The sequence below is a fragment of the Notolabrus celidotus genome, chromosome 21 (genome assembly GCF_009762535.1).
Source record: "Notolabrus celidotus isolate fNotCel1 chromosome 21, fNotCel1.pri, whole genome shotgun sequence".
Lineage (NCBI taxonomy): Eukaryota > Metazoa > Chordata > Actinopteri > Labriformes > Labridae > Notolabrus > Notolabrus celidotus.
Genome location: NC_048292.1, coordinates 24,168,963 through 24,182,797, shown reverse-complemented (window position 1 = coordinate 24,182,797; position 13,835 = coordinate 24,168,963). Strand labels below are relative to the sequence as shown.

At 40.3% G+C, this 13,835-nt stretch overlaps 1 protein-coding gene across 1 annotated transcript in view; it reads right to left on the bottom strand.

Annotated features, from left to right (window-relative positions):
* The window catches only part of slc38a4 (solute carrier family 38 member 4), a 46,222-nt gene that overhangs the window by 22,469 nt on the left and 9,918 nt on the right, over positions 1-13,835 (bottom strand). The window contains exons 2-3 of the mRNA XM_034674079.1: positions 2,443-2,658; positions 233-329 (exon numbers count right to left, since the gene is read on the bottom strand). Of these exons, the coding sequence (XP_034529970.1) occupies positions 233-329; positions 2,443-2,567 (222 nt within the window). The 5' untranslated portion in view covers positions 2,568-2,658. The remainder of the gene's footprint in view (positions 1-232; positions 330-2,442; positions 2,659-13,835) is intronic.

Genomic DNA, 13,835 nt, shown 5'->3' with positions numbered 1-13,835 from the left:
TGGATATGATGTGTTATTTCTATCATAAATGATAAGCTTGCACAAGTTGCCACACATCACAGAGTGACCTTTCATAATTCCATCATTTTCTGATTAATTAAATATTGAAAGTATAATCTTAAATTAGTTCCATGCAGCAATTGAGTAAAACTGTTTGAGTATCAGGCTTTAAAACCCTTTCCTCTGACTCACAGGAAAAAAAAATCAGCCCTGTGACTTTAAATCCTCTTACATATTCCTCATGGTATCCCTCGTATTTCTTCTTCTTCATCATCCCGTTTGCCAGGAACTTCTGGCTTTCTCCGTCTTCGTTGTCGTCCAAAAACTGACTGTAAAAACAGGAAAGATAACAATCAACTGTAAAATATATTCAAAGGACAAACACAGTAAAGAGCTGGGACAGTTCACGGTTATAACCAGAAGGGAGAAGGGGTTTGTGAAAAGTGATTTGACTCATAAAGGGTTTCTGCTCTAGACTTAAAAGAAAAGAACAAAAAACCTATTCATGTCTAGTTTAAGATCGTATGAAACATGGCACACTCATTGGCACTATTCAAGCTGAAGGCTCAACCTCCAATTCAACAAAGCAAGTCCATAGGTGAACTGTGTATTAAATGAATCTAGGAGGACTGAGCAGAAAAGGGGCTTTGTCAAGAAATGGGTGAACCTTTGTAGCAACTGGCTACAATTGTTGATGATACACTGCTTGAGCTGAGGCTTGTTTTAAATGCAGACAAGACTAAGCTTATGTTGTTTACCAACTCTAAGGCTGGATCACAAAGTGTCACTGCAGAGGGACAGGAGTAGAGGTTGTTACCTCTTTCAAATACCTCGGTATTCTAATTGATGAGTCCCTAAATTTGAAACAGCATGTGCTGTACCTTGTGAGAAAGCTGAGGCTGAAACTGAGTTTTTACTTTTGAAACAAATCGTGTTTCTCTTTTAATGTAAAAAAGCGTCTTGTTGCTGCAACTTTTATTCCGGTTCTTGACTATGGTGATCTTTTGTACATGCACACCACTGCTCAGTGTCTTCACAAGACTGATGCAGCTCACCATGCTTCCTTGAGGTTCATTACCAACTTTAAAGCTCTGATTCACCATTGTGAGTTGTACTCGCGGGTTGATTGGCCGTCTCTGGCGATCCGTAGGTTGGTACATTGGTACATTTTTATTTATAAGGTAATTCTTGGTCTACTGCCACACTACCTCTGTGTCTTTATCACACAGAACAGTGATGGACTACTCACTGCGTTCCCAGGACTTCTTAATGCTTTCTGTCCCAAAAGCTTGTACAGAAACTGGGAAACGGGCTTTTAGGTATTCTGCAGCCTGGAATGTATTGCAGAATGGCTTGAAACTCAAGGAGCTGGTGTCACTGAATGTTTTTAAATCTAAAATGAAAGACGTTAAGTTGAATCTTGAGGAGGTTGTTTTTTTTAGTGTATGCCTCCGAGGTAACTGCTCTTTCTGTGACAAACGTTGTGCTTGTAAAGTGTACTTCGGTTCTCTGTGTGTCTATGTCTGTAACTTTGTGTTTTTGCAGCTGACTGTCTTGGCCAGGTCTCCCTTGAAAAAGAGATCTTTGATCTCCATGGGACCAACCTGATTGGATAAAAAATAAAAAATAAACTTGCAAAATATGCTGTTTGCTTACAGCAAAGTCTGAGTAAAGTTGTTTCAGTGTGCGGCAGTCTATTTGTTATTTTCCATAATATGATCCTGTGACTGACCGGCACCTGAGTTCACAAGTTGGATGTGGACAAAGAGCCTTGTTTACAAACTGTCTTTTGGTCTTTGCACTAAAAGCATTTCACTACACCTTGTGTTCTGTATAACTCTCTATGTGACCAATAAATGCTAAATTTATGTTCCAGGACAGGATTGATTCACAGTGGGGAACTCTACTTCACTCCAGACCTGTGGATCCCATGTGTTTTGTAAACTTTATTTATGCTGGTTGCTTCTCCTAAATATACTCTATGTTGCTCTCAAGACCAAATATGTAACAGAGGATGGTGATGCCCTGATGCAAACAGTTCCGATCTGCTGACCTGTTGCTGCTTATCTAAGGTCACCTGGGCGTGTCTGTGTCTGAAATGTACCAAGCAAATGCTAAAAGTTTCACCTTGTCAGCTCACATAAGTCAACAGCTCCATGTGAATCAACACAGTTGGATTTATTCCAATATATCTGCTGCTGTGAAGTTTCTCAGTACAGATAAAACCTGATTTGTCCTTTAGACTTACTTGAATTAAGGCTTGGATTAGTTGGATGTCTCTTGTACCATTCATTCACACTTTAATTCTAAGGGATGTCTGATAATGGACGGCACACACAGGGCACACACTTGCAGAAATATGTTTGAAAAGTCCCTGAAACATGAAATGCCTGGCAGAAACAGCTCTTTCTGGGAGAAGTAGTTAAAAAACTTGATCCCTACCTGTCGATGGTGGCCTTCTCAGAGTCAATGGGCTCTGTGAAGCGGTCATCCAGGCTGTCCATGCTGTCGTCGTCAGCCTCTGTGGAGACTTTGCTCAGCTCCATACGATCCACGACTCCTGGCATGGTGATGCACTGCAGAGAAGTCTAGTTCTCGAGATCTCAGGTTTTTATACCTCACAATTAGAGACAACTTCTTCCTTAACGTCTAGAAGACCTGGAAGAGATGGAAACAAAGGAAACATTTAACGATTTCAGTGACTAATCATTTTAAAGGTGCCTATTTCTAATCCTCATAGACCGTGGAAGCTGCTTTCCAAAGTCTTTAATTTCCCTTACAGTAAAGTTTACCACAGGAATGCAACATTCCAGGCAGATACATGTATTGTCTGGCTTTATCGCTGACAAAGGAGCCTTTTGGCCTTGATGGAGAACACTTGGGAGAGAAATGGGGCCCTGTAGCCTGCAAACCAGTCCATCCCATTTCCTGGAACTGAGGAACTATTTGTCATGTTGCCTTGAAGAGGAAAGCTGGGATGTGATGCAACACTGGCGCCCCATGCAGCCTCACCAGCACTGGCAGGGACTTGTTACCTTTATTGCTCTATTTATTTTGACCTAGCTTTGTTCTTTTGTACTAACATCATCTATCCTTTACTATAACTGTTACTTACATACAATATATGATAAACCTATATCTCATTTAAGACAGTTTTATTACCTTTTAAGCCTACATTGACGCACATGGAGGTAACTGACTGTAGTTAAGTCAACAAACCTCGAAACCAGGTCAAGGATGCAATGAGTTCATGGGGCCACCTGATCGCCTCCATCAACAGGCCGCCTTGTTCATGTGCCCCTTCGTTTACTCAGCCTCACCCAGTGACATTAAAGAGAAAACCAGCAGCGCTGCACAGGGACACACTTAGAAATTCCTTCAGTAGCATTCATCATGGAGTTATTTAAGGACAAGAACTAAGACAATGGACAAAGTCAGTAAATGCTACTAACATCCGACTTTAATTGTGTGAAGGAAAAGAGCTCTGAGTAACTCACCGGCAACTCTGGGAAAACACAAACCACACGTAATAAAACCACAACAACACCGTGCTGCACACAAAAAGAGACGTGGAGGAGAAGTGTAGTGCTACACTTGGGCTGAATTATGTCTATGGGTTAAAGCAGGGCTTCCCAAACGTTTAAGCCCAAGACCCGTGATCCCCACTGTCCCTCAAAGTGATTTAATGTGGCTTCATTTAGCTGGTCTACAGAAACTTAGCCTACCTATATGAGCATGTGGCTGTGTTTCCTGTGCTGTTATGAATTAACCAACTGCTACTGATGCTTTTGATAATTAACTGTTCACTAACCCTAAAGTTAGGAGTCATCTGACAAAAAGAAAGGCAGAAAACTCATTACACTTTCTACTTTCAAGGTTTTATTTCAAGTTTAGCTAATATTTCTGTTGATATTGTTTACTATAATTGGTAAAATGTACTAGTTTTAGATAATAAAATAAAAAAACATTCTGGAAGACATCTCACAACCCCCCATTTGTGTCTTGCGACCCCCCAGGGGGTCCCGACCCACACTTTGGGAACCCCTGGGTAAAAGGAAAGTATTTGTGAAAAGATTCCAAAGTTTGTGACAACACCCACAAAACCACTGCCTGATCTACACACAGTGAACAAAATGATTACGTCTTGTTGTGTTTGGGGTTGAGGGTAACAGACAAGTGTGAAGAAGTGTTTGAGTGTTAATTGAAGTTCACTTGATGTAGAGGCACAATCATTTTATCATTAGTTTGTCAGGTTTGAAAGTATTGCATCAGGTATGTTAGCTGATCACGTTGAGATGCTAAAGATGATATGTCAGTAAGAAAGAGGCGACCTGGAGATGTTCCTGTTGGGCAGTTTTGATTTGCCAAACATGTAAGCAAAGACGCAGACTGCGAAACATGAGACATCCAATCCGAATGTCTCTACTCATACTTCTTGGAAAGTAAGGCTGAGAATATTAGACTAAAGCATTTACACAATCTCCACCAAGATTTACTAATCTCATATCCATCAATCAAACAGTCATCAAGCAAGCAAAAGAAAAGGAAATATGGAGAAATAGCGAGCCAAAGATTTGAAAGGGGTTGTGGATACTGGTACATTTGCAGAGCAGGACTAGCTTTTCTCCCGGTTTGCAGTCTTAGCTTTGCTCAGATATGCAGCTACTGGCTGTAGCTTCTTATTTTGCCTGTAGACATGTCAGTTGTCTCAATTTGCTCTTTGAACAAAGCAAGAAATGTTGTTTTATTAATTTGAGTAGTCATGACTTAGGACTGAAACTGTAACATATCCCTTTGCTGATTGTCAGTAGATGTATGTACCTATGTGTCTATATTTGTGTGCGTAATCAGGGATTAAATATGGGCCTGTTAACTGAGCATGTTGGATTTTAATTTCAAAGAATAGAAAAGGAGAACCAAAGTATATTGGGTATGTCTGTATGAAATCAATAAAGTGAAGACTTACATCTGTGTCTTAATTCCATGAATAAGAATTCAAGAAGGAAAAAGCAGAATGACCTACTGTGTGTGGCAAAGAAACCAAAACACAGGGCTGCAAAAATCAAACATGCCCCTAGCATTGTTGTCTATTTACACATCCAACAGTTATGGAGCAGCGATATCTTTTCGCTTGGAGTTGTGTTGAATATTTGCAGTATTTTAGGATCCCTTTTGGTACCTTGGGGTCACATCTGGCTCTAAATGCTTATATATGCTAAGCAGCTAATTGCTAGCCCTTTGTCTGTCACATGTTAGTGTGTTTTATTTAGAAAAGAACTCTATGCTTCCGTGAAGATGTGTTGAGAACAACCGACCCATTGCAGTCTGGAAAAATCCAGAATCAAGACCTTCTTTAACACATGAATTCCTGACATTTTCTAGATGATTTCAGGGAACTCAGGCCAGGATAATTTGAAGGAACTATTTGACACACATTGTTAGGTTTGAGAGGGAAAGTTGGGGAGCACATACAGGATGCGGAGGAGGTATAATGGGGACTGCTTAATCACATCCATAATTCATAAGGAAGTTTCTGCAGGACAAACTACTATGTTACTGACAACAAATGCAATTGGTATGAAGTAAAGAAAATCTGATGTCTTAACTCAGTCCTTTCCCCAAACTTTGCTTACCCTGACCTCCTGTGGAAACTGTACTAGACGCTGGCACGGAAAACATGGGATGAAAAAGTTGGCCATTTGCCCTCAGACATGCTGCCCACATGGATAATGTCAGCAAACATTCAGGAATTTTGTGCATTAGTCAAATGAGCTTGAACTGGACTAAGTAAAACGCCTACACTGAACTATACTGCAAAATAACAAATAAATTCAGAGGGGTAAAATATACATTTCTACAATAATGTAGTGAAGTAAAGGTGCTAGAAAGTAGTATAAACATGATCACAGAAAGGTGATAAAAGGACAATCTGTAAAAAGTGTTTACAGTGAACATGCCACTATCCAGTTACACAAAACTTTTCATCTGCAGCAGTGTTTCAGCAACAAACTCTGTCTAAGGCGTTGAAACTCTCCACCTACGATACTAGTCATCAACAGGCTGCTGTTTTTCAGTATGATCCAGGTCTTCGGAAGTGGTCTCCCCAAAAGCCAGACTTCTTTGAGCCAACAAAGATTAAGCAGCTACGCTACCGTTAACAACGACATCACACACACCAGTACACCCCAGTCTGTCTGTGTCGCTGTCTGCTCTGTGGCGAGAGTGAAATGAAGAACGGTTTTCACTTTCATTGCCAAGGGGATTAACCTGTCTGACTTTGTTAACTTCACGAGCTCCCTGGTTTAATGCTGCAGTTGATACAGCCATAGCACTGAAGCACACGCGTATGGCTGTGTGCCACACAGCACACACACACACCTCTGATGTGGTGTCGAACTTGAAGTGCAGAAACCGACTGTGGCTATAACTTTGGTTTAAACACGATGAGTAGAAAAGCATCTTGAGGACCACATTTGGATGGGATCTCAAAGCTGAGCAAGAAGCCTGCTGAGAGCATATTGACTAATTGCAATGCTAACGAATGCTAATGAAACGGCTTAAAACCAACATCAAAACTCTTTTGAGACATGCATTAATGTGAATACTGTACTCAGATGAATACAGTCCTGACTTAAGTGGCCAGGGCATCTCTGTGCTATTGTGTCCTCAGGGTGTCCCCAGATGTCTTCACGCCTGAGTTTACAGCTTTCTATTTTGATGCTAAGTGTGAGTCAGACCCCAAAGAGGCCAACTTACACAACTCCAAGCTTCCGCGGCTTCTTTATGGTCACACATGTTCTTACCTGTCTCTATCTTCTCTTTCTCTAAGCAACCGTTTGACTTTAAGTGATAGCCAAAAAGCTGCTCTTTAGCAATCCCAAAAAAGTTTGTGTTTGCTGTGTGTTGCCATAAGAACCGGTACCATTCAGGTCTGGAATATACTGTGATTCAACTAAACAAACAACTATAGTGAACAAATATTGACCAGTGGATTAATTGTAGCGCCCTAAATGTTATACATTAATAATTAATTAATCACATAGAGTCATGGTGACTTCATCATTTAGTGAAAGTGAGCACCAGGAATTCAAGTTTCTTCCCACATGAAGTCATGCATCAGAAACTCTTGAGTCATGCTTTGGTTTAAGAATCACTGAGAGGGAAAGTGAGACACTCTTATTTTGTGATGATGGTGACAACCCCCTGTAAACAAAGCTGTGTGTCTGATCCTGTGTTTGTATTCTTGTGTGGTATCTTTAAACACAAAAATGTAGTCATGCTTCTTTCCAACATGCCAACGTAATGCTGGATGGAAACTTTGAAGTGGACAATATCAACAAAAAATATTTTATTTAGCATGCTGGAAATGTCTTCATCGAATACCAACAGCATAGCAACATCGACAGGTTATTAAAATACTTATTTTAGAAATACTATTTGTTCTCAGTAATGATCTGTTAACAGACACCACTATACAATGAAGTCTGTTGCATGACCAGATATAAACGTATTGTTGTATGCTCAAGTCTTTAATTTTTACCCTAATGGTAAAGTTTGCAGCTACATGCAGAGTCTCTTGTTAAATCAGGAACAACAAAGTCCAAACAAATTAGCAAAACTCTTACTCAAAAAATCTAAAATCACAGGACCTGCTGGTTATAGTTTCACTCAGATATCTACAAAAGCATGCAAAATCCTCAGAACTTTGTCATGGTCGAAAAATTATGGACAGAAAGACCAAACATGTCGAAGTTGGTCATGGAAAAAAAAGGGCTTTGCATGCATGTCTCTCTTTGCAAAACACATTTACAGTTAAAATGTTTAACTTTGTATGTACACCGCAATGAAATGACAAAAGAAAGGCTCTTATTTCTCCCAACATCTGCATATTTTCGAAATTCAAGACCCCTTAAAGTATGCTTTCCAACAGATCAGTCCTAAAACTCTCATGTCTCCATTCTACGAAACCCTCCCAACTACTTCCCACATCCTTCATCCAAACAAACTCTTGCATCAGCCACCTGAGAGTGAAATTCCTCTCAGCAAGGCGAAGAGAAAAAAAACTCACTCTACTTGACTTGTGGCTGAATAAGAACCGGTGTGTTCCTCGAACACACCCCTGCAGCAGCAGCAGCAGCTAGAAAAGTAAAGGCAAGGACAAGACTGTTGCTTCAAAAGAAAAAATAAAGAACCTTCAAAAAGGACTTTGCGACATTGCCTATTGCATATTTCTTTTTTTTTTCTGAATGAGCGTCTTATTTTCTTGCATATTACTGCATTTCTTTTTAACTTAGAGAATGCATACTTACTTTATCCAAAGCTCCTCAAACGTGTTCCAGGATTGATCCTTTTTTTATCTCTTTAAATGATTGAATATTAATAGCAAGAGTCAGAAGAAGTAACGTGAGAGGGTGAGAGGCTTCAGCTCTTTTGTAACTCAGGTGAGAAAGCAAGCTTTTAAAAGGGAGGAGGGAGGGCCTCTGTTGACCAATGAGGATGGCTGGAGTTCACTCACACCACACCTTCTTTGAGCTCGGTCGTAAGCACCCTTGAAACTCCCCCAATACACACACACACACACGAATATGCGTCTGAAGCAACACAAATGACCATGAAGGTGAGGAACAGAGGCGATGTAATGTGGAACATTTACAAAAGCAAGAATATCTAAACTCATGAACACTTTGATGACAGAGTTTAACGTTAAACATGTACAGAAATGAGACATAGGTTATCAAATGTGTGGAAATGAATTAAAAAGAAACCAGCAATCCAAACGTCTCCAACATCAGACTGACCACCAAGAGTGCCCGATGCCGTTAAATACCCCTGGTTGCTTTAAGACATGATCACATGACCCGCCACGTGACCATCCATGTCCAATTTTATGCCAATGGAAAACTATACAAGGCAAACTCATGTGGACTAATGAGAGGTCAAGGGTCACATGAGGCTCCTGTGTGACCCTGTGTGCACCAGCGGCCTGATAGCACACACATCTCCCACGTTTATAACAACAAATTCCATTGTCACTGACTGTGCTAACTTGTCTGTACCAACAAAGACACATGCACCATTGTTTGCGCACGCTGCTCTGCACATGCAGATGCCCAGGAGTGTCCGTGGGCAACTGTCAGTGGTTTCAGGGTGGGCTGTGCCACGGGACAACCAATCAAAGGACAGCGCTGGGGATGTCGCTGTGCCCAGGGTCATGCTCACATTAGGGATGGGGTTTAATCTTTGTCTACTTTGTAGTGCGGGAGGAACGCACACTTACAAACACATGCAGCATGTGAGGAACAAAACGCCTTGCCGCCTTAAATTAGCTCAATTAGACAAAGTACTTTGACAGCACATTGTGCAGGTTTTTACTTTCAGACACGACAATATGGCTGGAAGGATTTTTTGGTTTAAATTCTATTGAAATATTTTGAGAACATGTATTTAAATTTCTATGAAACAACAAGATACTTAGGGTCCTTGAGGGCCCTTAGAAGGAACATCATTATCTGCAGTCTTCTCAGTTTTGTCTCAAGATAGGAATGAGTAACAGTTAATCAAAGGATTTTTGCTATAGGTGTACATTTTATCATCTCAACTTATTCCAAATTGGCTAACAACAATAAAAAAAATGTTTTAACTGATTTTGTACTCCACATGTATACAGTCTGTTTACAGTACGACTGCGGGAAACAGCAAAGCCTCCTGAAGCAGAAAAAGCCATACAATTCCCAGAATCCTAAACCTGTAACCATGATCTTCTCTTCAGCTGCAGGGACATTCCCTAAATGGCATCACAGTCATTAAAGTTTGTGCGGGGGCTTAACGCACATACTTGGCCAATAACCTGCGACTTAAAAGCTGTGACTGAGCCAATCCGGCCACACACCGAAAAAGGACAGGGGTTAGCTTGGGGGGATGGGGTTCATAGGGTCACTAACTTTTGAGCAGAGCAGCAGAAGATTTAGAGGAGAGAGAGCTCTCTCTTTGAGGTCAAAGATAACACACACACACAAAAAGAAAGAGAGTCAGTGTCCAGCTGAGGGAAGGAAACACGTCAAACTGATATATCCTTAAACTGCCTTTAAGCTGGAATTAAATCTTGAATGAGTCAAACCAGATTTTAAGCCAAGTCTGTTTTTAGGGCTACTTGAGAGAAAAAATATTCAGCTTTGCTCCTGCATTAAGACTTCCACTGCATTCAGTAATGTGCAGTTTCTAAGCTGATGTGTAGCGCTTTCTAGTATTATTCATACTATCTCCAACCTGTCAAATCCCTGTATGGTAGTAGAGCACAGCCCATGGTAGGGTTGATGGAGAGATACGGCATCCCTCCGCTGGTCACTTCCGTTAAATTCAGAAGCCTCTTCAATCAAACGAGCACTTCACAAGGTTTATTTACTTAATAGTTACCACCGTTTTCTTTAAATGCATTACAATAACCATATTTAAAACAGCAGCAGGTAGGTATCAACTGTTTGTCCAATATACTAAATGTTACGGTGAACATTAGTTATGCTTCATTCCATTTAAAAATGTTTGTAAATCTCTTCTGTTACCATGTAAGCAGCAGCTGCAGAAATTTCCCCAACTGTCTTTTTAACTTCCCATCTTTATATCCAATGACAATGAAACTAACAAAGTGGACAGTCCGTTTGCAAAATCATGGTCTTTTGTTTTTCTTTGCACAAGAAAGAAAGAAAGAACTCCATCTACTTACTTACTACTTACACTAAGTGATAACTGCCTGACAGCAGTTACTTTAGTGTTACAATAATTGCTGTTAGGTAGTTATCATTGAATCAGTGTTCATGTGATGGACAAGTTTGTGCTTGTGCTGGCTATTCCACAGGTTTATATTCTCTTGCCATGTAGGTGGGAGGTTAAAAATAGTAGTCAAAGAGTTGCAGTATGTGCCTTCATGAAAAAAGAAGGATATCATTCAATAAACAGATGACATTTAATTAAATAAGAAGCCCCTGACATCACTTTTTGTGTATAAAGTAACTTAAAATGTGAAGATTTGCTCATATCTTTTGATATGAGTGATAGCTTACTTTGTATGTCTGTCTGTTCATTAGGTTTGGGCTCTAGAAAAGTATTTTTCTAACATTTTCTTCCTTTCCAATACGAAGATTTAGTTTGGCTGAATTTGGGACATGATACCTTGTCAAGCTTCCACCTGTACATATGTGTATAGTCAATGTAAACGTGTATGTAAAGAGTCTTTCTTAAAGATGACTTAAAAACACAACGTTACTAAAAAGTTGGTCAAACTTTTTAAGGTTTGCTTCATTTTCAATGTTCTTCTGAAACGTTCCCGTGGATCATGTTTTCCCTCGTCGTCTGCTCGGTACCCACCTTCTCAGAAAAGTGTTTTGGTAAAACTTTGTCATGTTACTAGCAGAGTCCACATACTGCAGGCGCTTGCCAGGACAGTTGGACTGTTTGTGTGAAGTTCACTTATTGCTTAGCTCAGTCTTCCAAAGTCTGTTTCTTTTAAGTGGAAACTTGCCTGACTTTTTGATTCTGTTTTGACACAGTACGGATAATCAGGGATGATGTAATACAGCTTGCTTATTTCCCATTAACTCAGTGTGCAGCTCCTGATCACCTGATCACTGAACTGGTTCACTGGATCTCTGTGAATGTTTGTTTGAACTTGAATTTGTTTAAATTCTAAAAAAGCGTTGGAGTCGAACATTTTTTAAAAACAGAATACCTCACAAGTTCCTCTGAAGGTGTGTGAATGTGTATTTTTCTGCAGCGGCAGAAAAACACGGTGTTGACATCAGCTTGGTTAGCAGGTCAGGGGGAGTGTTAACGTCACAGATCAAGAGGGTATTAACCTTTTTTTGACCAAAACACCTATCATGTGACATCATCACCTGAGCCTGTACTATTACCCATTCAAGAAGATATAGAGATCCTCCCACATGCCCTTTTCATCCAAAACTGCACTACCTGAAACAGCTGTTTTTGCCTGTATACTGTTTCTTTATGAAAGCAACTTCTGCTATGTTTACACATCGATCCACACTACTCCAGCATGTTACAGCCACTGAAACAGAGAGTTTAAAAAACTCAAGGTATGCATTTTATTGCGAACAGAAACTGGAATGTGCGATATGCTGAGACTAACTAAGAATGCTACCTCGGTCCTGGGTCAACCATGACATCCCCAGCCTTGATTTGTAGCTGTAAACTTTACATGAATTCCTCACAAGGAGGGTGTTGAACTTGTACTTTTGGTTAGCTGCTGTTGTGTTGTTTCATTCAGATTTAATTACGGCTACAGCTATCGTCCAAATGTTGGGGTAATTGGCTTCCATCAAGTTTGTGTCGATGTTGGCGCCCCCTGAGGATAAAGTGATACCTCTTATATCTTCGCTGATCTTGACCAAGCGGCAACCTCCAGTCTAAGAATGAGTCCAATGCGGAAGTGCTAAAAACTGCAGTTCATCGAGTGTCGCTTGAGGCTGGCTCCGTAAGTAACGGAAACCACATACACACCAATCCAAAAAAGACGATCTTTACAGCAGAAACAAACATGTTTACAGCCTGGTTCAAAAGGCGAGTGTAGACTGGATAGCTCAATTCTCTATCGGCACACTCTGTACGGGGGTGAATTTTTTTCTAACGCTCTAATTTTGAAGATATCAAGATTAAGAGTCTTCCAATGAGAGGCACAGCTGACTTGATTGACAGGTGCGAACACTGTTGCTTGACAGCAGCAATATGGCTCCCTCCGAAGATTGGCCTCAAAACAGCTCTTCAGAAACAGATGGGTGACGTCACGGATACTAGGTCCATATTTTATACAGTCTATGATCTTTAACTGGTGTATAAAAGTAGTGTATATGTAACTTGTTTCTTTGTTGTGAAGGCACAGCGGTCGAACAGTCTCTGTGATCATTATGAGCTGGAATATGAAACCTCTAATTTAAGCCTTTACCTTTCAACCCCATGTGACTGACTGCAAATACCACACGGGGTGAGCTGCTGAACGATTGGCCAGATGGCATCCAATATCTGCTCAAAAATCAAGTAAAGTACAAATTATCATCAGACCATTTTAAAACGATAAAGAAAAAGGAGGGTGGTGAAGAAGAACTGCATAGCTGGAATTACTTTTGGAGTTTGTTGAACTCTTTGAAAGTCGTGGCCTCTGAAAGAATTTCACAAGTCCAAGCGAGCAGATATTTCTGTCCTCTGTATGTAAAAGCTACAAGCGCTTTGCATGCAGGCGATTGTTAGATGATATGACATACACCATGTGACGCTTAGTCATTGTTATTTGTAGAAACATGTCAGATGCTTGTTTTTCCTCTGTTTATAGTGAAGCCTCAAGCATTTTCAAAGGACTCTCTAAAAAATTATAAAGACACCAAACACTTAACCTATTCTACAAACATCTAATACATTTGACTTCAGAAAGTTTTGACTTCTGGAGTTGGATGGTCATTTCAGAATTTATTGTGCAATGTCATGAATCAGAAAGTTCTGGAAAGCTCTACAGGCGTGCTGTCTTCATGCTGGCTCAGTTAAAGAAATTTGCACACGTCATGGGAGCAACAATTTGCAGCCCCAGTCTTCCACTAGAGGCCAGAAAGCAAATGTAATGAAGCAGTTCAGAGGCAGTGATGTAACTGCTCGAGGGAGAGTGAAGTCTTGTGATCTATTCTTTAGCATAAAATCAGCCTGCTTTTTAGAAGGACAGATTAAATTTCTGAGTCACAGATAAGATGGAATAAATCAGACTGAAGTAAAAGCAAAAGAAGTCAAAGCACAATGATTTCCATTCATTGCTACACAGACACGGAAAAAGCAAAACA